The sequence below is a fragment of the Caloenas nicobarica genome, chromosome Z (genome assembly GCF_036013445.1).
Source record: "Caloenas nicobarica isolate bCalNic1 chromosome Z, bCalNic1.hap1, whole genome shotgun sequence".
NCBI classification, from domain to species: domain Eukaryota; kingdom Metazoa; phylum Chordata; class Aves; order Columbiformes; family Columbidae; genus Caloenas; species Caloenas nicobarica.
The window spans coordinates 44,995,719-45,019,901 of NC_088284.1; the positions used below are offsets into that span (position 1 = coordinate 44,995,719).

Here is a 24,183-nt window from a genome sequence, read left to right on the forward strand (position 1 = left end):
AGCTATTTATTTCACCAGGAATTCAAAAACAAGCTTCTTCCAGCAGCTGTTGGGAAAGTCCAGATTTGCATATAAACCCAGGAACTGTTTGTACAGGGCTTTTTTGTGAAGGATGAGATTAAACCCTTGTTACACAGGAGCGGTGAAAGCTTTCTCCTACTAGAAGCATCAGAGACAAGACTGTTTATGAGTCTTAAGAAGCTCTTTTCTTCCTTACAACTGTCTTGGATTTATTTTCACATATAGCAGGAATTATGAGGTACTTGGCTTTCATGTGTACTTAAGCAATTATTTTGTAGACTTGTCCTCTTTTTTCCCTAAGGAAGCACTTTTACAGGACTAAGTCACATAGTCAGGACTTTTTTTTTTGGTGCTTAAATGTATTAACCACAAAGTCAAAAAAATCAGCACTGTGTAGCATGCCCAACCCTAAAGATAAGGCTGCTGAATAGAGATCACTGTTTCCACGGCAAGTTCCAGAGGAGGGTACATTTCCATATACAACAAGCGCCCTTTATGTCAATGAGGCTGAGAAGATGTCTCGTCCAACCCAACCAAATTTAGTTTTTAAAAAACATTTTCTTTTGCTGGAAGGCAGAAGGCTGTGATTTCACCGAGGAAGTCAGCCAGGTGGCACAGGGGCCCATGACCGCACGCCGCGCATCCTCTCCACTTCCACAGCAGTGAGGAGCAGCCCCATGAGCAGGAGTCTGTGGGGAGATGTGTGTGTCCCAGGCCTTGCATGATGCTATGAGAGTCCTGTGGGCCTGGACCTGCTTCTGCTCCAACTGATGCATCCAAGGCAGGAGGATGGGCAACAGAGGAGGGAGGAGAGGAGCCAGACAAGAGGCATCACACAGTAAAGATGAGAGCACGTGTACATCAAGGATCACAAATATGCTGGATAAAACCAGACTGAGGGCGGCAAAGAAATGAGGAAGAATTGTTTCTAATTTGGCAGCTTTATTACCATTTGAATATAATTGATCTAACACCTCTTCTACAGCCATCTAACTTTTTTTTCCTCTCCCCACACTTGTGAAAATGACCACAAGCTTCAACCTGGAAGGTAAAAATCAGCACAGCAGCCATCTCCCATCTAGGCAGACAGAAGCATTTGCTACAGTTTATTATTCTTCTTTCTTTGTGAACTGGCTTATCCGATGCAAGTATTTTACTACTCAATTAAAAAATTCGTACCCTCAACAGCATCCAGCAGGGCTTCAATAGTATGGTTGTGGCCAAAAGGAAAAGGATAGACTGGGAGGCAGAAGTAATTAAGCCATTCAGCAGCTTACATGTTACATTCTCAGTTTCTGAGGCCAGCCAAGTCATGGGTGAGCTGCCATTCAGCAAGACCTGGACAGGCTGGAGGACTCGGCAGAGAAGAACATAATGAAGTTCAACAAGGGCAAGTGTAGGGTCCTGTACCTGGGGAGGAATAACCCATGCACCAGTACAGGTTAGGGGTTGACCTGCTGGAAAGCAGCACTGCAGAGAAGGACTTGGGAGTTCTGGTCGACAACAGGTTGACCACGTGTCAACAATGTGCCCTTGCGGCCAAAAAGGCCAACGGTATCCTGGGGTGCATTAGGAAAAGTGTGACCAGCAGGCCAAGGGAGGTTATCCTCCCCTTCTACTCTGCCCCGGTGAGGCCGCATCTGGAGTACTGTGTCCAGTTCTGGGCTCCCCAGTTTAAGAAGGACAAGGAATTACTGGAGGGAGTCTAGTGGAGAGCTACAGAGATGATTAGGGGCCTAGAGCACCTTTATTATGAGGAGAGACTGAGAGAGCTGGGTCTGTTCAGCCTGGAGAAGAGAAGGCTGAAGGGGATCTTATCAAAGTTCAGAAATATCTTAAGGGTGGGTGTCAATAGGATGGGACCAGATTCTTTTCAGTGGTGCCCAACAATAGGATGAGGGGAAACGGGCACAGACTGAAGCACAGGACGTTCCATCTAAACATCAGGAGAAACTTCTTTACTTTGAGGGTACCAGAGCACTGGAACAGGCTGCCCAGAGAGGTTGTGGAGTCTCCCTCTCTGGAGACATTCAAAACCTGCCTGGACACATTCCAGTGCGATCTACTCTAGGTGAACCTGCTTTAGCAGGTGGGTTGGATTAGATGATCTCCAGAGGTCCCTTATGACCCCAACCACTCTGTGATTCTGTAACTGCTCTGGGATAGATTAATTAAAGTTCAGCTTTACTGCCTGTGGTGACAAGTTGTTCTCTTGATCAAGGTTAAACACCAGCACTTCTCCTGGCCCTCACCCCATCACTCATTTGCTTGAAATAATCCACATTTGACCTACAAAAAACATGTCTTCTTTCTTTTAAAGGCAACTTAAGAAAGCAGCAGGTTTGTTTACAATTTTTGGTGGTGGTTTTTTCCTTCGTCATCTAACACAGAGAAGGACAGAGAGACTTGGAGGCACAGCCACTTCCCAAAACTTATGTCATGGCATATTCGACATATGTCAAATCAAAGGATGCTAGCATTTGGTGCACAGAGCCCTGGGTTTGTACTACTGTGCCCTCAGTCACCCCGTCCTCATTCATCTCCAGTTAATAAGCAGTTAAAACCTGCTCATTTGAAGAAGAAAAATATATGGGGCAATACCACTCTTATTTATCTATATCACTCAAATATCTTCCTGGAGGAAGAGGAGGATGCATTTGTCTGTGACAGCACGAAGCCAGTCTGGGTAGTCACAATGTCACCTAGTTTTCAGGTACAATTCACAAATGCTATATGTTAACCACCATTAAATATTTGCAAACTCTCCCTTGAAGTCACTCCCATTTTACTACTTGTTAGCCCCTAATGGTAGTTTCCGGTTAATAAAGTAACAGATTCAAAAACAAAGCAAGAAGTAGCACAGGAAAAATACAGAAAAGTACACACATAAGCCAATAAATCTGGCTTATTCTTTGCTGCCCTTTATTTTAGGGCTCAGTACTCAGTCAGGTCAGAATACCCGTCATATTTGATAATTGTTTTGGTTAGTAATAACAATAGATTCACTTGGATTTTACACACAGAATACTTTATTTAAGACCAATCTCCAGAAATGTACTAATGCTTGCTGACAGTGCTCTCATACTATGTCTCTCTAAACAAGTAATGAGGTCATCGTGATTCATGTAATAATATGATACACATTTTGTGGCAACTTGTTAAAGTTTTTAAAATTCCTAAATGAGGACATTTTGGTTGTTTTGGTTTTATTCCCCTTCACTTTGCAATTAGGATTCCCCAAGTGGAAGACCAAACTTCAGAAAATCCAGGGAGAAACTTACTTTCCAGACTTCAGTTCTTTCAGTTCTGCCTTTTTTTTTTTTTCCTTTCCTTACTGAACTGGAGAAGCCTACACAGCTTGTTTGGTTGTTTCTGTACAAAGTGCTGCCCTTCACTGGCAAGAAGGGAGTCTTCTTTAATTGAAAGTGACATTCCAGAAAGTTTGCCATTAGAAAGGATCAGGGTGTAAAGAGAACAGCCTGAGTAAAATACTTTTGCAAAGACAGGAGGGATAGTTGATAATTACAACAAGGCAAGAGAAACAGGTATAGTAACTACATTTCTTTTCTTCTAAGCTTGGGCTGTGAAAAGGTAGAAAACACCTTGCATTTACAAGAAAAGAACAGAAACAAGAATGATCCATATGCATAACATTAGATACTGCACCTGGATTTCTTGAATTACTAACGAGAGGACGGAGCAGTTCAGGTACGACCTCAAGCACCCAAATTAAAACCTTATCTATTTTTAGCTTTAGGAAAAGCAGCAGGCAGACCATGAAGAGCGTTCCTGGAAGGACCTTTAGGCAGAAGTAGCCGTGTTTTGCCATGTGCAATTGCAGAACACCTGGCTGAACCAACTCCGCTGCAAAGAAATGCTGAGACTCCTCCGCCAATGTGTCTCCAGTACACAAGTTGCCACTGTCACATCAAGGTGGCTCAGGTGAGCCCAAGAGAAAGGTGGGGCCATAAGACAGGGAACTCCTGTCATTTTGTGGAACCAAACCAGCAGGCTCCTTTGGTCTGGTACCTGCACTGTGGTCCAGCGAAGGGCAGCATAGCACAATGAGTGAGCCCTTGTGGGGTCGTTGGGGAGCAGCTTCTGCAAAACTTTCCTCAGTGGCTTAAGAGATTCTTTTCTTTTTTTTTTTTTTTTTGTAAACAATAGTAATAAATACCACTTACCCATTTCTGAAGGCTTCTCTTCTGCCAAACCAAATAAAAATTCATATTTGGCCTTGGCAACAGTCTGGGCATGAGCCGATACATTGTTATCCCACACAAGTGCTCCTGCCTGTAAAGTCAAAATTAACAAAGCTTATCTACCTTTTAGTGAATAAACAGCAGTAGGAACATGAAATCCCTTTAGGTGGGATTTTCAAAGTGTTCATTTAACTCTGTCACCACCAAGATCAACCAGAGCAGACACGGGACAACTCAGCGTGCTTGTGAAGAGCTCACCTCTCTGTCTTCAAACCCAAGCATTTCAGTATTAATCAGTGATGTCAGAGCACCCAACCCCTCACATCTTTAGTTGGCTTAGCCACTGCAAGGCCAGCAGCACGGGGCAGCCATCTCAGTCATACCAGTTAGGGTTAAAAATGCCTAGGAAATAGTAACAGAAATAGCAAATTTGAGTATGGATGTCACAAAACCAGGACCTCTGCAAAAACCATAAATGGGGCAGGCTCTTTCTTTGGGAGGAGACTGGAGTGGACAAAGGCAGGAGCAAGGGCTACAACAAGGATGATTAACATGGAAAAAGGATAATAAGGTATGCAAACATGTGAAGAGTGCTGTCTGAGGGTCCCTGTTGGGCAGCACATGTCCAGCCACCGCCATCTAAATCAGGACAATAGCCCAACCTGGTTTTGTGACCATACCACACAAGTCAAACCTGCTTCCATGGCCAGGAGGCAGGGAGAGGGCACAGACTGGTCTCTCCAGCTAGCAGGGAGCACCTGGGGGAAGAGATGGACAGATCAAGCGTCCTGGTGCCACCCAGGCCTGGTGCCACCAGCACCTTCCTACTGCTTCCTACTTGTTAGAAGCAGTTTGATACAGTAAAGGTCCAGTTTCTCAGAGGAGAGAAAGGCTGCAGGACTAAGATTAAAATTAATTTTGTGAACAGGTGAGGACAAACCAAATCTCCAAGGTAAAGCACATAGCAGCAATAAGCTGTAGTGCAAAAACTGTCTGCAGTCAGCATTAAGTTTCTTCCTAGCTGGGCAAGATGGAGCCCATAATTCTTCTGTCTGAAGTGACAGATGAAATAAATCATTAACTCTATAAATTCTTCAGTGACCTTTACATTCATACCCTATGTTTGAGGCAGCCAATTGTTATGGCATAGCAAGTCATTGCATGGTTCACACTGGCAAAGGCCTTAGCTTACAAAAATACTCTTTAAAAAAAAAAAGCCAGATAGAACATTCTGCCCTCCAGGACAATAATAACTTTTATGCACTTCCACCAAATACCTGAGGGTAAGCAACAACAGCTACAAACAGAAATTCAAAGTACAGGAGACACATAATTCAGAGGAACTCTTGGTCAAGGCTCTTTAATCAGACATGGACGGAATCACAAATGCATACATTCCTCCAAGGCCAGCTCTCCAACAATTAAATTTTTTTTCTAAGTGCATATTGACAAATAACTATTTGCCCCATGCCCTAGAACTGTTTTGCTCCAGGTTTTCATGGCCTTTTACCCCCATTTCATCTCCTGCCTTTCTGCACTGCACCAGTTCTGCAGGATTTAGCCCAACACACCTCTGTGGCAGGTGGGAAGTAGATCTTACGCAGGCATCTTGGATATATGTATTTACCGTTCCCAGGTCCAATTATTCATCACTAGGGCTCCAAGGGGTACTTTGATGAACCTGCTAACACTAGCCTACCAGATACTTCAGGAAAAATGTGATGAACCAGATGAAAGGCTTTCTAGCACAAAGATGACTATCACAAGCACAATGAAACGAGTTCAGAAAAAGCCACCATATCTCCCCTGCTTTCACAGGGCTGCATTCATTCACAAGAAGCGGGGCAGGAAGGCCTAGAAAAGGAACAGCTGGACTCAGAGCACACAAGAGAAGGCTCTGTCTGCAACAGCCTGTACAGGAGTAGCTTATGCAGCCAGAAGAAAATTCAGCCTACTCAGATGGATGCAAAGGGATGGGATGGCTAAACAACTAGCTGGTGCCAAATCCCACTCACTGACTAATGAAACGGAAAATAAAATGGATGGAGTAGTCCAGTTCCTGAAAAGTCAGGAATTTCTGATCTACACGCCTATGGGACACAGCATATCCATCCCTCAGCCCTGCTCTTCAAGGCTTCACAGACATCTGCTGCACTGAGCTTCACATTACCCAAGGGTCTCTATTTGCCTGTATGTTACCATAAAGCAATGAAGAAGAGTGCAGTTCACAGCACCCTCTCCATCATCCAGTAACAGGCAGAAATTGATGGTTAAATTAATGTTTTTTTAGTGTACAGGCCAGCATTTATCAGAGTTAGGTGCCTAAGCACAGACTACAAGACCGTTGTCTTGGCGTCTTGAAAGGGATAACTTGATTTTCAGAAGGGCTCAGCACTGCTGATGAGAATTACAGATACTGGCTTCTGCATGGGAGCAGCCAAACCTAACATCTATTTAGGTTGTCAGAGCACTATAAGGATGTGTAAAGGTAAAGCAGTTCAGAGAATCCAGATCCAGGCTTAAGGATAAGTACGGTATTTCATCCAAACAAGAGAGATTAAAAAGAGAAAGCAAGAGGGGGAGAGAATGAGGATGCTATGAGGTCAGAGCTGGCTCTTAAGACTATTGCTTTCCTGTTGTCCTTCCTTAGAGACAGAAGAAAAAAAAAACAACAAACAAACCACAACAACAACAAAACATAAAACCAAAAGAGAATATGTGCTTTCCTTTTATTCTTTCAATCTGCCACTCACACAAACCTTGTAGAAGTCATCATGCCCCAAACCCCAAAACCGGGAGCCCAGAGAAGGACTGGACAAACATTCACGGTACTTTCCAAGATGCATTAGCAAGGATTAAATACAAGAAAGATTGGAAGGGATAAAAAACTCCTGGTTAAGCCTTCTCCCACATCTCAAGGGCGAAGAAATGAGCATCCAGGTCAGCTCATTTCATAATTGCTGCCCTCAGAGGACTTTAACTACCACCTTTGCTGCATCTGGTGTTTGTCACTGCCAGAGAGGGTGATGCTCGCTCAGAGCATCAATCCGCTTAAATCAGCCCAGCTGTACATACATTTCTCATGAGGCACAGAAACACTGTTTTTCAGTCTGATTACACTCTGGGCAGAGCAGCAACAAGTTCCTGCCCATTCATTCACCATTCTTGCAGCGCTTTCTGCCTGTTTGGACATGTTTGATCAAGACTACTTCTCTGGGTCACAGTTCTTGGTTGGGAGCTGGGGAAGCTGCTTTTGCCTCTTGGGTGCATTTTGTGTAACTTTTGCGAGGCTGCGTTAGGTTGGGCGTAGCAGTCTTCACCCCTCGGACCTCCTGCCAACACACTGGACCAGTTTCTCTTGACCTTGCCCAAGGCACTGGCATGGGTCAACAGAGGCCCCACCTCACTGGGCTTCTGTCCCTTGCCAAGGAATCAGAGATTGTTTAGGATGTACCCACAGCACACATGGAGGTCTCAGGTTAGCACAGGAAGCGAACCTGCTGAATCTATGTCTCAGCACTGAACTGAACAGCAGTAGGATGCTAAGACCTCAGGGATCCTGCTCCTCCAGCAGGAGCTGCCAAAGGCAGGTAAGTCAGCCCAGCATAAAGCACACACGCTGCCTCTGCTCCGCTCTGCTGTCTGAACATGCAAACTGGAGCAGAGGGCCAGCAGCTTCAAGGAGAAACCACTGCAAACAATTCACCACTGAGAGGTGGCTTTAGGCAGGACCCTGGTAAAAGTTGGCTGCTGCCTCTCCTGCGGCACAATGTGTCTCTGGATGAATTTGACTTAGACTCCAGCCATGAGCTCTCCTCAAACTGTTCCCCAAAAATCCCAGTGCTTTTTAGATAAGCATGGTGAGTCATCCAAGCCTGAAGAAAATGCTTCTCCTTTCTCCATGGAAGGAAGGCAACGAAGCATCCTCTCTTAAATTTAACTGAGGTTCTGCTTGGGGCCTTTTTTTGGATAGACTGTTTTCTTCTTGAGGCTTTTTTTTTTTTAATACCTACATCCAGCGAGCATTAATTGAGGAATATCAGCATCTTGCTGTCTTGCTCTCTCATCACCATTTGCAGCTGAATCGACAGGAGAGATGGCCTCCATCACTGAGGGTCTCAGTGGAAGGAGATGACACTGTCTACGGCTGCCAGGACAAGGAATGAGACAGTCTGAGCACAAAGAGCACGCGTGAACCCATGCCTCCTGAAGCTTTCACACTCAATGTCATATGTTTTCTTTGAAAGCATCTAATAAGGAGGAAGTGTTCAAAGGAGCAGATAGTTAACTGGAAAATGTCAGCCTGGAGTTTCTCAGAGCCACTGAGAGGACAGATGCTGTTAGACAGACTGACTCCTCGCAAGAGACCTGGGAACATGGTGCTTGGGAAAAAGCAGAATGGGATGGGTGCCCAAGCTTGAGCCTTCAGGGAGAAAGAGTCAGTCAAAATGCTAGACAGCAGGAGTTTCCCCAGAGACTGACAGAAACACAGTAACTGGTAAGCAAATAAAGGAAAGGCAGGAATGATGGATAGAAGGTTTCCACAGACGTACAACCTTCTCCAGTAAGTTTCCAGCAGAGCAAAAGGACCACATGAGTTAGGCTGCAAAGCCATGATCGAGTCTTCATGGAGTCTGCTTCTGCTGCCACAGAGAGACAATCCCCCCAACACCCTGGCACAAGTAATGGCTATCCCTTGTTTTTAAGCACTGTTATCATTCTTGTCTGGGTGTGAGCTTAGCAAGCCTCACTGCTTTTGACAGGTTGTACTAATTGTTCTGAAAAGACTATTTCTGTTAGCTTTTCTTAAGTCACTTTCCTAAGTAACAGGATGAAATGCAGAAAGCTGGAGTTGAACTTGCTAGATGGTAAAAGCTAGTGCACTGACAGCACAGAGAGAGCAGAGACAGTGCTGGTGCTCACAAAAAGATGGCTAGCAACGTCTGTAGTTTTTACTTCTATGTGACCTCATACACCATGTGTGTGTTTTCCTTACACACACACCCCTCCACATGGTAATATACGTGTTTGCAATCCTTAAAGCATAAGTAAAATAGATAAAGACACAAAAGAACAGGAGATTTGCATGGCTAAATCTCAGCTGGAGCTGCTAGAAGTTAATGCTAGCAAAGGCTTTGGAAGAGAAGCAATCTCAGCTTGGGTTTTAAAGTAATTTCTAACTATCAGGAGTTGCAGGGAGATGGGTAGAGAGCCAGAAGGTGGGGAGGAAGGAAAGGGCTTGTGTGAGGGTGTTGCTTATAGCCGTTGTCCAGCAGAGAAGAAGTCTGGATTACAGAAAGGGATAACCAAGTCAGCTAAGACTTCTCAGTTGCAGGAAAGACGCAGTTGAGAGACACATGGCAGAGATACATGTAGTCGTAAGGGGTCTGAAAAAGGCAAAGAGCAATCGGTGATTCACCACCTCTTTTACTACAACAGCCAGAGGACATCAAAAGAAGGTACTGGGAATCGGCATCACACCGAACAGGAGATGGTGCCTTGCACTGTTTGTAGTCAAAACCACAGACCTCTCTGCAAAGCAATGTCATGGAAACCAAAATCCTACAGGAGCTGAAAAGGAGGGTGAACAAGCTCAAGGGATACAAATGCACAACATACGTAGAAATCACATCCTTCTCATGAAGCTCCAAGCTGAACTTCCCAGGCATCTGCTGACATCCATGACCACGTACATGCTTCTGGGCTAATCTGACCTTGGGTCCAAACTGGTGCAACCAGATACTCTTGCCTGCTCACTGGGCTTTGGCGTGGCCCTGGATGCACAGACCTTGAGCTCAGTACTGTCCAGTCATCTACACTCCTCAGTCTTCACCACAGAGCATGCCACACCTTTGCCCCAGGGATTCACCAAGAAGCACTGGAGCACCACAGGTGTCCCATGTCACTCCCAGTGCCATGGGATGTGTTTGGCAGGAGCAGCCTCCCAGGAAGGCATCAGGTGAGAGAGCAAAACTGAAAGAGTGCAGATACAATCAGAGCTGCTTTCCCCACTCAACAGCAGACTTCACAGAAGTTCAGTGTCTGATGAGAGGCTCAATTAAGAAACGAAGCAAGAGTTGCTGCTTAGAAAAAGGCATGGGAACAGTGACCAAAAAAAGGGATGCCTTAGCAGTAGTATCAAGCAGTTGCAGGTAAAATTTGTTTTCAGTCTGGTCATCTTGTTTCACACCTGCACTTGACGTTTTCTCCCCTTAAAGAAATGTTTGCTTCATTGTTTGGTTAAGGTTGTTATGAAGCAGTCAGCTGTTACACTGAATTAAATGCTTTTTATTATGCAAAGGCTGACACTGTCTGAGCTGTAACTGTGTGAATGTGAACAGAATATTAATTCAAAGTCTGTATGATTACACTTTACCATTAAAGGTCACTCAGCATTTTCTATTTGCTAAGTCAGTGATTTTCGATGTATGCTGTATGGACCTCTGGATGTCCATGCACTATTTCTAAGGTATGTGCAAGAATCAAAGGAAGCCCATTGAGAGGTAGGCTTCAGCTCACTGCATGAACCACCACATTCTTCTGTGTAAAACATAAAGATAGTGAAAAAGGTCCAAAACTGTTCATAAAGCCACAGGCTGGTATTTTTTTCTGAGCTATGTCAAACAGCATTGGTATGGGGGCATGATCTAAGAAAAATTGCACAAAGACAGCACCTTTTATTCAGATAATTCAGTGGCACATGTGCTAGGCATCTTGCATTTACTTATTTTGTTCAGTCTTTTCCGAGTATATTTAGCAAACCGACAGGCTGCTTCTTTTCGCAGGTAGTGCGCTTCCATTCTCTTTAGGTATCTTAGATGGCAAAACAGTGTTTAGACAGGCTACAGGTCTGCCCCACATGGATTTCAGCTCCATGGAAGCTAAAATTTAGATATCCCTAAGCGCTTCTTGAGCCCACTGGAAGTTACCTCTGTCTCTTTAAGCAACTAAATTATTTCCAACACTCAAGCCAACATCTGCTGAGTACTGAGAACGTGCAGGGCACATCTTTTCCCATGTGCTGTACATTCTCTACGTCCGCCTAAATACACACTGTCTTTATGAATGGAAGAAGGATGGGATATCAGGAGAGATTATCTTCCTTTTTCAAGTCAATATTACAAACATGGTTTAAGAGAGTATCCCAAAGTGATTAAAATGTTCTTTCCAGTAAAAAAACAACCAAACGAAACCTCCACACCCAAAACCCAAACCACTGTACAGTAGAGTAACTGGAAAAATTTACATTCGCAAAAGTGTAAAGAACTGCATTCTCTCTGCAGCAAGGGCAAACTGTACAGCTACAACACAGCAACAGAACATGTAAAAAGGGATATATATATCTCCCTCTAACTTAGACATAGCTCATTGACCCTGCATGATTATTTCATACCACGTATTTAAACCATGTTTTTCAGATCAGAAACTTGACTGAAGTTTGATCTGAACCATCTTCTCCCTAGCAAAACTGAAGCAGCAGGTAGAAGTCACACCAACGAATTTCCCGTGAGCCTCCTGCTGTGCAAGCACTGGAGGGCTGAAAAGATGTTGCTGCAAGACCAGACTGTTTGCTTGCTAAAAAAGTGCGAGTTAAGGGGTGACAGAACCAGCGTCCTCAGGCAGCTGTGGCCCTGCGAACGGTCAGAAGCCACCAGCCAGTTTTAGCCGTGGCAGGACAGCAGAAGACATCAAAAGTGCTACATCCCTTACAGGAAGCACAACACAGACCAGCTGGTGCTAGTGTCCCACTGAAGAAGTTAATATTTCTTTTTCCCTCATTAGGCCACAGCAAGTCCACAGACAAGAAAGCTGATGAAAACCAGAACTCGCTGGTACTAGAATTTGGTTTCTTTTAAGAAAATTACTTTCCTGAGAAGGGTTCTTCTGTTAACACTGAAATGCAGCCATATCCCAGGCTTAAGTGCATCTTGCCATCACACTTGGCATTTGTTCAGCCTAGAAGATGCAATTACGCCAATGACACTTCCTGTTTGCAAACTTGTAAAAAAAAAAATGAGTACATTTTGGAGATAAACCACCTCTTCCACTGTGTGATTTCATGCTAAGAAGAGAAAGCAAGCCCCATTCATCACTTCTGCAAAGAGGGAGGCTTACGCTGTGTAATCTGTGCTATTGAGGTTTTTTTCTTACTGTTCCCAAACTACTGTATCTCAGACTCAAGACGATGTCCTCTTGTTCAGTTCTTTCAACAGGTGTCAAAAAAATTGCTGTGGCTGCAACAGGAAGCCCTCAGCAAGTATGACAGTGATCAGTGGGCTTTTGCCTTGGTAGCCCATCCTCAAAAGCATGGTCTGTCTAGGTTTAGCCCAGCGGTCACAGCACTGAAAATCTTTTTATACAGTTAGCAAAGCAAGCCACAGCAAACACCATACATTTCCCACAGCCAGAGCTGGTGGCTGAGGCGCTCAGTGGAGTTGGAAATGAAGAGCTCCCACTCTGACAGACAGCCTATTCCCTGACAGACAGATCAGGTGCCCTGGCAGGTTTGTTTGCTCACAGCATTCAGGAAGTACAGTCAATTCAGGTGCCATTCAGGCTTCAAGGGCTGGATAATATCTGAGCTCCTCTGACTCTTAATTCAACCCTATAGCAACCTAGCCCACACCCAGAGGGCTAGCCCTCACCCCACCCTGTTTTTAAGCCCCCTCCACAACCCGCCTTGCTTCTCAGTAAAGCAGAAAATAAATGCTCAGATGCATTAGCATCCCAGGAGCCTGTGGTTTCTGACAGGAGCTAGTACAACAGCAAGAGGCATCTCAGCGCAAGGAGAGGCTGTGCTCAGAAAAAGCACCTGGAAGCATACTGCAAAAGCATACTTCAAACAATGCCATTCCTGAGAGGAACAGGACACGGCCAGATTGAAAGTGCCAGGCAGACGCTTAGAGCTGGCCTCAAACAGCTTTTTCACCCCGCAGAAACACAGAATTTCTATCCCCCCCCACCAACCTCAACTCAGTGCAAACAGGAAAAAAGGACTGGAAACAGCCTCTGTTACCAGCGGTGCCAGAGGACAGGAATCCCTTCAGAATGAGATTCAGTTGCTTAAAACAGAAATTGCTCAAGTCCTAAATTCGTTCACCTGTTGCCCCTCTTCTCTGCATGGTGATGATCCAGAGGAGCTTTCTATCACACATAGCCCTTCTGAGCCAAATTTCCAAAGGGAAGGACCATCACAGAGTTTTACAACCCACCAGAATGCAACAAACCCCCCAAGCCACAGAGTGAGCCTGCATGGGAAAGCCAGTCTGTGAAGCCCCTGCTCCACCAGAAGCCAGCTTTCCATTAGGAACCAGCTGCAAGGAAAGGTCCTTTCAAGAAGGGGTGGCAGGTGTCACTGAGGCCAGGGACACTGCTCCCACCATTTCTGGCCGACCCTGCAAACCTCGCACCAACCAACTCCACCAGCTGCCACACCTCAGGGATCCCCAGCACTCGTGTCGTAGAGCTGACGTGGAGTGGGATACTGGGGCTGGTGGCTGACTGCCCCAACCTTTGAGTTTTGGCAGCAGCAGTTCACAGGTCTGCCCAGCCTCAGCTGGAGCACAGCAGCTTGGCAGATGGCTCTCTGGTACCCTGGGGACTTGCCAAATCTTACTTTCCAGATGCTAACCCCTCCCTCCCTTCCCTAAGCCACTACATTGTGCTACCTTTAAGTTACCTTTAAACCAGCACCCAGCAGTACCCCAGGCTCTTGCTCTCTCTCAGGACCCTTGGAACTAAAGCAGAGGAACTCCAAAAAGAAACACAAGCAACACCTCAGAAAAAATCACCACAGCTCTGGGTCTGACAGCCCATCTCTCTGTGGAGCCAGGATCACTTCAAGCAATCAACTCTCCTGCACGCTCAAGGACAGTTTATCAGCCACAGGCAAAGCATCCTTCTTCTGCATCGATGGCCACGTGTGGGGTGTCACTTTTGCCACCTCAACCACCAGCCCCAACGCTGAAGCTCCCAGCACTAGGCTCACAGCATGTCCATGGAGACAAACGCTTGTCTGCAAAGATGCTTCATGGCACTGGTCCACAGTAGTCCTGCAAACAGACTGCCTTTTCATCCTACAGGAATCAAACTCAAACCATCTTTTAAATCAAAGCTGCAAAACCAAATGCCAAACTTTCCTGGTAAGACGGGAAAGAACAGAAAGGACCATTTTGAGGGGCAGGCAGGGAGGGGAAATACTCTGAACAACATACACATCTTTTCAGCTATCCAGCTTGACAACACAAAATAAATTCTTGCTGAAAAAAAACCACCAGCATGTTCATTAGGATCCTCACTGCTCTTTTTCTTCTTAATTTGATGGTATGGAAATGGCAATAGTAAATCAGATAATTTGCACTAGCACAAATAGCACAAGAGTTCCTCCATCACACAGGTAAGCTAAGCAAGCATTCTCTTTGTGTATCAAAAAGTCCTAGTTTTTTGTTGTATCAAGTTTTGAGAAGAGCAGCATGTAAGTTTCTTGGACTTTTTTTAACATCACCACTACTACCACAAAGGCTTTTCTTATACTCTTTTCTGCAATGAACCATGGCTGTAATTGAAAGGGAGCATTTGCACAGGGACTCCTGCATGGTTTAACCTCACTTTCTCTCCCACTGAAGGCATACCCTAAACCCAACGTCTCTACAGCCAAATTCTCAGTCACTGTAAATCAACAGAGCTAGGTCAGATTCATGGTCAGCGTTAAACTGGTAACATCTGCTGACATACCTCAAATAAGGATATGACTGATGAAAAAGCATTTGGAGTAGAAAGAGGTTTCTTTCTACTAGCTAAACCAGACAGACTTGGATGATTCTCAGCAGCCTATTACAATTGCCTCAAACACTGGGCGTGCAACCACCAGTTTCATTAGAAATATTGCATTTGACTTTCTTTTAATGGCCCTACATGCAGACAGAACTAAAGTGGGACTGAGGCTGCAAAAGTAGTAGTGATTGCAGTTGTCTACTACACACCCAAATCACTTCAATAACACATAGATGTGCTCTGCCTGACAATGTACTAACTGGCACCCTGTGGGAGCCAGGTAATTGTTGCTTATGGCATGGAAATAATGTGTCTGCATGGGAGGTCGGCATCTCCAGTGAGTTGGTGTGAAGTTCAAGCTCATTACAACTTTATGTTTATGTTCTCATTGAGAAGTGTAACTCAGGTCCCTGGTAGCAAGGATGAAGATAACACCACAACTGCAAAGGAGCATCCCTGTGTACGCTTACTGCTCTAAAACTTTACACTTTTGGTGAATTCATGTCAAACCCACTCCTCCCCAGAAAGCACAATGCTACTACTCAGCCAAAGACACTGTCTTTTTCACTTCTCATGTAATTTGAGAATTTAGTACGATTAAGAGAGCATGTCTGTACAGCAACAGTGCTGATTTGTTACACAGACAAGTTACACAGAAGCAAAACCAACCGCACAGGATGCAGGTTAGGGGTCCCAGCCCTGAGGTGGGGGTCTCAGTGCAGCCTCCCAGGTGTAGTTAGTGTCTGTGGGGATCCAGCAGTAATGAGTGCAGAAGTGGGCTCTGAGCTTTCTTCCCTTAGGGAAGTGTGAAAACAAGGAGGAAAAAAAAAAAGGGGGGGGGAGAAAAAAAGAAAGAAAAAGAAAAAAGGAAAAGGAAGAAATAAAAGACCAAGAGGGCAAAAGGAAAAGGGAAAAGAAATTAAGGAAAATGGAAAAGGAAATGGTAATAAGGAAGAAGAAAAAAAGGGAAAATAAAGGTCAAGAAGAAAAAGAGACGAGGGAAGCGAAGGGAAGGCGAAAAAGAAGGTAAAAGTAAATAAAAGGAGAAAAGTGCCGCCGGCTCAGCGCACTCCGCACCCCCACGGACACACGCCGCCCCTTACCGCACCGCCGGCTCCTTCCATCTCCCATCGCCGGCCGCGGCGGATCGCAGCCGCCCTCCCGCGAGGCCGTGCCGAGCCGAGCCGTGCCGTGCCGAGCCGAGCCGTGCTGTGCCGAGCCGTGCCGTGCCGTGCCGAGCCGTGCCGAGCCGAGCCGTGCCGTGCCGAGCCGAGCCGTGCCGAGCCGAGCCGTGCCGAGCCGAGCCGAGCCGAGCCGAGCCGAGCCGTGCCGTGCCGTGCCGAGCCGAGCCGAGCCGTGCCGAGCCGTGCCGAGCCGTGCCGTGCGGGGCCGGGCCGGCCCGTGGCGCCCTGCCGGCCCGCGGCGCCCTGCCGGCCCGCAGCCCCGGCGGCGCAGCCGGGCAGCACGGCCCGCGGCGGGCGCCCCAGCACGCTGGGCGCGGCGGGCGCGGGCTGGAGCGCGCGAGCTGCGCGCGCCGGGCCCGGCGGGGCGGGACGGGGCTCGGCCCGGGGGCGGGGGGGGCTGGCCGGGGGGGCCGGGAAAGGGGAGAGGGGGTGAGGGGCGCGTGGAAGGGAAGGGGGGCGGAGCGCACCACGTGCTCCTCCAAAAGATTTTTTAAAAATAAATAAATAAATAAAATTCAGGATTAGCAAAGGAACAGAGTGAAGAACGCAGCCCAGACCGCGTGCCCACAGCAACGGCTCTGGGGACGGACACGTCCAAAGCCCGCGGGGTCCCGGACGTGCCATACTGTGCTCTGCTCCTAAGTCACTTCAGTGCCGTTCGCAGTTGCTGAAAAACAAAAATAAAACAAAAAATCCCAAACAAACAAAAAACCCCCACCAAAAGCCTTTTCAAGCCCTGGGGCTTTCCTTCACAGCCCGAGTTCAAAAAGCAAAAGAGCACAGATAACTTTGGAGTAACCCCATCTGAACATTCAAAACTGATTTTCCATTTTTATTTTTTTCACAGTTCACTGGGAGTTCTCTTGCATCGCCAGGTTTCTGAGCACATAGTCACATTGTTAGGATTTCGCTAACCAGGAACTCTGCAACTTGTCCTTTTTAATGAAAGCAGGGTTTCCCCATCGGAAGCTAGCTTTAGAAAATACCTCCAAATCTCATGGGTCCAGTTATAGGAGTAAGCTACACAAGTAGCTGCCAGACTGGAGAAAGATGTTTGTTTCTGTAGTATCAGCATATTTGTGGTTTTTTTCAGTAGCCATTGAAAGCTGGTTGGTTTTTTTTTAATACACCAAAATTGAGGGTAGACTTTCTGTAGCAATCTGGAGCAAGGACCAAGACTCTCTCAACACTTTATGTTTGCTCCTTCCCCTGCACTGGAAAACGTAGCTGCATGTTAGGTGGAAGGCAAGGTTGTTCCAGATGCTTTGCTTCTATGAAAGGCTTTGGACAGTCCGGGTGGTAGAAGTGCATCACCATTAAGTCACTGACGTAAATGTACCACATCTGGACACAACAGCATCTCTGCGGCCAAGGAGAAAGCATAGGCCTGCCTTGTTCCCCATCAGCCTCCTGGCTCACCACTGGAGCCATGTTCCCTTGCCAGCACAGGGCAACCTCAGCCTTTCAGTTCTCCAGCACCGAACAAAACAAACCAAATCAATTTCTGGCAGGAAAGCAAGATGCACCCTGGCACAGAGCTTTCCCTCTTTGGCAGTGAGGCAGGGGTGGCAGCACCATCCCTGGGTTCTTCAAGCTTGCCTGGAGGCTCCATCCAGCAGCATCTCCCTGTGCTCCTCCTAATAGGGCTGCAGCATGCAGAGCTCACACTGCTCCTCCTAACCTGAACCTTCTCTTTCTCACCACCTCCAGCTCCGTACTTACCTGAGCAGTGCTGCTCCTGCTTTCCACCCATGCCACCCTGCAGGAGACTGCATTGCCTCCATTGTCTGGGTGCCTCAGGCCTGGTGTACCCTGTATCTCAGAAGGCATCCTGCTCTTGCCCTGCAACTCCTCTCCTCACCCCAAACCTCCCTCCAGCTCCCCAGCACCACAAGCTGTCTTCACCCACACATCCCAGGAACAGCAAGGGTCTGCCTCCTGCCCTGCTCAGCAGCCCTCCAATCCAGTCATTTCTGTCCTCTGGGAATAGCCAGATGAAAACCTGGCTTTCCATCCTGTGAAATGGCTGGCACAGGTCCCAAAGAGGCCCCTTGCACAAGCCCACAGGCACCACCTCGTCCACTTCTGCCGCATGTGCCAGCACTGAGCCCTACACCCACGGGAGCAGCGTGTCCCTGTGATGCAGCCCTGTGCTCATCTGCCTGTGGCTGACACGTGCCATGGACCACAGTGCCTCGGTAGGGCAGGGTGATGTGCTGGAGGGTCTCAGCCCTCTCTCCCAGCCAGGGCTGCAATGCCAAGCACGTTTTGGCCCCAGTAGGATTTTGTCCCATCTGTTTCAGGCGCCTCTTGAGGCCCCAGGAGCCAGTGTGGGGGCACAGACTGCAGATTCTCCATCTGTGCCACATCTGAGCTGGCTAAAGCAGCAGAAAAAGAAATCACCCAGTGCCTGGGTCTCTGAGGAGGTGATGTTCTCTTCCTCCCTCCTCCCCAGCAGGGCTGAGGTAATGTCACACAGGCTAGGAGGCAGCTGGGAGCAAAAGCCAGGTTTGTGGGGAGGGCTGGTGCTGACTCTTGCAATGCAGCTGCCTGTCACCTGGCTCTGGGCACCTAGGTGGCAGCTGCAGCCACTGCACTCCAATTAGTTGGTTTTTTGTGGGTATTTTGTCCCCGTATTTGTGTTGAGAAGTATTTGACCTTTTCTCTCTGATCCAGGCATCTGGCCTGAGTCACTCAGACATTTGGGCTGCTGGGAATATGCTCTGTGCTGTAGGACTGGAACAGGAGAGCATTTGCTAAGCTCGGGGAGGATGATACTACAAGCCCCTGCCACGCTGGCATCTAGCTGTTAGTTTGCATCACTGCGAAAGAGGACGATGGGGTTTGGCACCACCCGTCCTGAGATTTACACAAGGGAAGGCAGTATGTCTTCCACCATCAATCATTTTTTCTGTATGAGGGCCATATTAATTCCCAAAACTTTACTGTCAGCAGGCAAACAGCAAAGAAATGGGGTAGGTTTTAGTGCATTTATAAAGGAAATCTGTATTTTTTGTCCAAAGGCTTGATTTAACTTTCCAGTTAGATATATCAAAAAAATGCTGATACAAATGCTGACACAAAACTGGTGTCTTGATAAGTAGTTATGAGGGCTTGTCACAGCTACAGAGCATTCTGAATTGCTTAAGAATTTAAGTTCAAGCATACAACATGTATTTTGACACAGCCCAACACAGAAGAAAAAAAAAGGACAGAGGCAGGCAGCAGTCAGCCTCTGTGAAGATGGCAAACATTCAGCTCTGCAGGAATGTCCATCTTGGTTCCTTGGCTAAACTGCTGCAAAGCCCCCAGCCCAGGGCAGTGATGGGGAGCAGGGAGCCAGCACCAGGCTGGCAACCTGGCTGTGTCCAGGTTGCTGGGCTGAAGTTTGGCTGGGTGAACAGGGCAAGGGAAACTAGAGGTGATGTCAGAAACTGCTGACCACAGCAAAGAGCAGTGTGAAAGCACTACGAGTGACAACTGGATCTCACACCTTGGTTAAAGGTGAATTGTGTGAGAAGTGGCCAAACTACCCTGGCAGTTGCTGGGGATATTTTGGGGAGCGGAGCATTGCAAGGCCAGTGGTGCTCTGGTAATCCTATCAGCTGAGATTGCCTAGGTTAACAGTATTGAAAATATCAAGTTTGGGTATGCTTTGTAGCAAAACTGGGACCTAAGGCAAAAAAGTAATTATGGTGGATTGATTGTTTTCAAGGAGTCTGGGATGGAAAACAGGAGGTCAAGAAACAGGAAAATGGGTAATTTATGCAGTGTCAAGGGGCTGCTGAGTTGTGCCCATGAAGCGGTCCCATACTTGATCACCAGAGTGGGAGCGGGGCAGCAAACCAAAACTATTTTTCTGACCATACCACATGGATCAAACCTGCCTTTGGTCACAACATGGAGCCACAGGGTGCTTCCCCTCATGAGCATGGCAGCACCTGGCTGGATGCATGGATTGAGCATCAGGGCATTGATGTGTCAGTGCCAGGCAGCTGGCACCACACTCGTCCTATCACTTTCTAAGACAAACATTAATCTTCTGAGTAAAAAAATCACAGTTGAAAATACCTTCTTTCAGCACCCCACTCCCTCAGACAAGAAAAAAAAGGGAGTGTATTGCGATCAGCAGTCTGTAAAGAATAACCCATGCATAAACTCTCTAATCTCTTGCCTATAAAGGTTCTCTCTTGCTCATTATTCTTCTCTCACAGGGAGATGAGAGGAGTACAGGAAACTCACTTCCAAGTTATTTCTCCTCATTCAAAGGGCAGAAAACCACATGTAAGCCATCATCCAGGTGCTCACCAGAAAACAGCTCAGGAGCTTGCATTTCAAGTCAAATAAAGATTTGCTCTTTCCATGAGGATGAAGAAGGCTAGCAATTAAATAAATAAATAAATAAATAAATAGCCTGAACGGCCAGAAACACCATTATCTGCACATGGAAAGACTGAGTTAATAATTTATTGGATTTTCCTCTGTGTGTCTGGATTTTTGAGGACACAGCTGGGAAAACATTTTTTTTTCTCATTTTACTCAGAAAAACAGTGTCACTATCACAACCCTTTCTTTCTGAATTAAGGGTCAAAAAGTAGCTGCAACAGCACAAGGGTCACAGCAGATTTGGAGGTAAGGTGCAGGCTAGGAAACAAGTAGGCATGTGTAAAGAGGGTAACCTTCCTATTACTTCTTAAGAAGTCAGCACTAATAAATCATTATACCAATGCCCAGGGTGACAGCCACAGCAGGGAGTGGGTTAGCGCACGCACAGGCTAGCTAGCTGTCATTGCTGTGAGAAGGGGTATACTGCAAGCCATGCCAGTATCATCATTCTCCACATGGCACTTTCCTTGCAAGTTGTCAGGCTGGGTTAGCCTCACACGCAAAGTTCCTGGAAACTTCCCTTTTAGGGGTTAACTGATGCTTGTCTTGCTCTTTCCCCCACTGACAATTCTCTAGAGTCTTGCCATGCCCAGAGGTCCAGGAAACATAACTTTTCCAGACCCTCTGTCTCTTGTCTCCAGAGATTTCACTTCCCTCCATCCTCCATCTGGCATACCAACATGATGAACATTCTCTGCCGGGGGAGCCCTGTAACTGGTCAAAATTAGAGCATTTGATGGGAAATCGCAGGGGTTTGTAATTCCAGCCTTCAGACTTTGGGGATCTCTGATTTGACATCTGACTCCAAAAAACAGGGACTTCACAGCACTGGTACCTTTCCTGCTGGGCAAGTCTTCAGAAATCTCCTAATTAGCCCAAACCAAACTAAAGGACACAGAAAACCCTGCTGAATGACCTTGCTTTGGCAGGTACATGGTTCCCGGGTCTCTGCTGTCACCTTCTCTCCAGTCTTAACCTTGGCCCTTCCCCATCTCTAGCAACTCTCTCTTTTTGGCCTTCTCTTTAGCAAAGAGCTGCAGGGTCCTGCAATCTGCCTGTCTCCAGTGGGTCTGTACCTTCTGAGCAGGCCACCAGTCACAGCCAAGAGGACCATTCTCCCCCTAGCAAATAGCCACAGTTGTAATTGAGCAGAACAGTCACAGCACATTGTATGTGAGCAGAACAGAAATGATCCGGGTGGTCTTTATCCTGAATAACATATGTGATTCTACAGAATGGTAGCCTTTCTAGGGAAATCTTAGCAAGTCTCACACAGATCATTCTAGTCTTGACCTCCAAAATGAGATGCCAAATACTGCAACTGTATGGTATGGTAAGATAAAGGAAAGCATACATTTCAAGCCAACATATTATGGCTTTGTGTTTTTGGCTTCATTAGACACTGTAAAGTCCCTGTGTGTCGTTTCCCCCTTTATATGTGTGTCATCGTTCTGCTACAGATGGTTCAGACTGGACTGAGACTACACACCAGATATCAATCCTGGGAGAGGTAAGGGGAACATTTATTCAATGGCCTTTTTTTTTGGTAGGGTAAATAGCAGGTTTTTACAGCACTACCAGTGTCTGGAAAACTTGAGTAAGAGGAAGACTGCTGTAGCTACAACTCTGGCTGGGTTGACATGCGACAAGCAGCCTTCAGAGTCAGGCAAATGTAAGGCACATTACTCCACTGTCCTCCCCAAAATGAGATCATTATAGCCCACAACCCTGGCACATTCATATAGCACCCACTGCCTGAAATGCTGCATCCAAAAAGAGAATTAACACTGCTGAGAAGAAAAGTATTAACAAGATCTGCTTCCTCTGCTTAAACAGAACTGCAACGAGTGTTGACGACAAACAGCTGGAGGTGGCCGGGTGCTTCTGTATATTAAGCACATTTCACTGGGGCAGAGTAGCCCAGCCAACGTGAACAGATCAATACCAGCTTTGGTTGGAAGTGGAAGGTCTCTGCAGGTAAGTGTCTTGGCAGATTTTCTAAATAAAGGAGGACACCATTTGCTTCCACAGTAGAGAACCGGCGCCAAAGCTGAAAAAGACTCAAGCTCAAGGTATTGTGTGTCCGGCCAGACTGTGACACCAGAGACAGCCACTCTCCCTCTGCAGCACCATGGTAACAGCCATGGTTTGCAGCACGGAGGCCTGTATCACCAGGCATGGGGGGATATGGCATTTTCTCCTTCTGTAGCTGGTTTCCTGGGGCAGCCCGCCGCACAAGGTGGCTGCACAGACTCCTGCACCAACACGAGCTCTGAAGGATCACCTGAAGACATGGAAAGCCCTAGGGAAACAAGAGCCTTGAGGGGCCTGGGAGGACAGAGTGAGAAGGGAGGCAAAGCTTTGCATCAGGTGACAGAGAGTGTATGCCTGGCATTAGCCACTGAAGCTGCAGGTAGAAAACAGGCTACTAGGGGAAGACTCCTGTCCCCTTATGTAAATCTCCTACAGCTTCCTGTTCCTCTCAAAAGCAGGACCCCAGACCTCCTTTCAAATCCTTCGCCTCTCTCTCTTCCCTCCCCAAATGTGAATCTCAGCGTGCATCCTCTAAATTTCCACATGGTCACGTACCACTCCATTTCCTCACAACCAGCCCCGCCACTCTTGCTCCTACAACACCCAAACCCAGACTCAAACGCAGGAGCTCTCAATCCCCCTGACCTCTGCTACATACTGCTGCTGCCCTCCTCATCAGGGAAGGGCCCCAGCCCCACCACGATACATCCCCAGTCTCGTGCTTCCTACCTCCCCAGCAACCATTTATCTTATTATTATTGCTGTTCGCTCAGCTAATTGTTCATTCCCACCCTGCCCCTGGCCAGGGACCAACCCTCCGTCAGTGAGATGGGCACGCTGACTCAACATTCAACACTACCTGAAGCAGCAGGAAAGGTGTAGGAAGTTGAAACTCACCCCACTCTTGTTCCTGCCCACCATCTGGAAGTTGAGCCAAACACCTCATCTAGCCAGGCCTACCCTGTGCAGACAGAATGCCAAGAGGCATCATTTTCCATTTGAGCATTTTACGACATTTTTTAACCCAAATGAATTCCTGCTATCACTTTTGCTCCCTTCACCTTTTACTTCAGATTTACTTTTTCAGCGGCAACTGGATAAAATAGCTCCAGCCTGCTCCTGTGCTATAGCCCTCAGCACTAGTTTTCACCATTTCCACACATCTTCCTCTGCACCCTAGATAGCTGTACTGAAAGCCAGGCTGGCAGGCTATCTAGCATCTATCTCTTTTCTTCCCCTTACTTCCAGGAAATCCTCACCAGCAATGCAGAAGGCATGAAACGGACAATACAATATTCTAGCATGGAGATCCAATCTCCTGCAAAACAGGCTCTATCTGCACAACTGAGGGTGTTGGTGGTCATTGCCTGTCATTTCCCACTCCCTATCACTCACCGTCTCTCTGTGGATCCAGCATCTACAGGTGAAACGGATGTGCTGCTCCTGATTCCCTCAAATCCAAAAATTCTTCTTTATTCTATTTCTGAAAGCTTGATTTTTTTTTCCTCCAGCATCATACTGACTTTTTTACAACTCCAGAGCTATCTCAAGATCAAATCCAAGTTGAAATCCAGCCCAAGGGA

The 24,183-nt window shown here is 46.9% G+C and overlaps 1 protein-coding gene across 4 annotated transcripts in view; it reads right to left on the minus strand.

Moving 5' to 3' along the window:
* Window positions 1-16,394, minus strand: part of PSD3 (pleckstrin and Sec7 domain containing 3) — a 118,062-nt gene extending 101,668 nt beyond the window's left edge. For 3 of the 4 annotated variants that reach the window (XM_065657915.1, XM_065657918.1, XM_065657920.1), the window contains exons 1-2: window positions 16,100-16,394; window positions 4,206-4,314 (exon numbers count right to left, since the gene is read on the minus strand). In XM_065657915.1, coding sequence (XP_065513987.1) covers window positions 4,206-4,314; window positions 16,100-16,120 — 130 coding nt within the window. In that variant the 5' untranslated portion in view covers window positions 16,121-16,394. The remainder of the gene's footprint in view (window positions 1-4,205; window positions 4,315-16,099) is intronic. The other variant, XM_065657917.1, reaches the window with a different exon arrangement.
* Window positions 16,395-24,183: the final 7,789 nt, after the last annotated feature.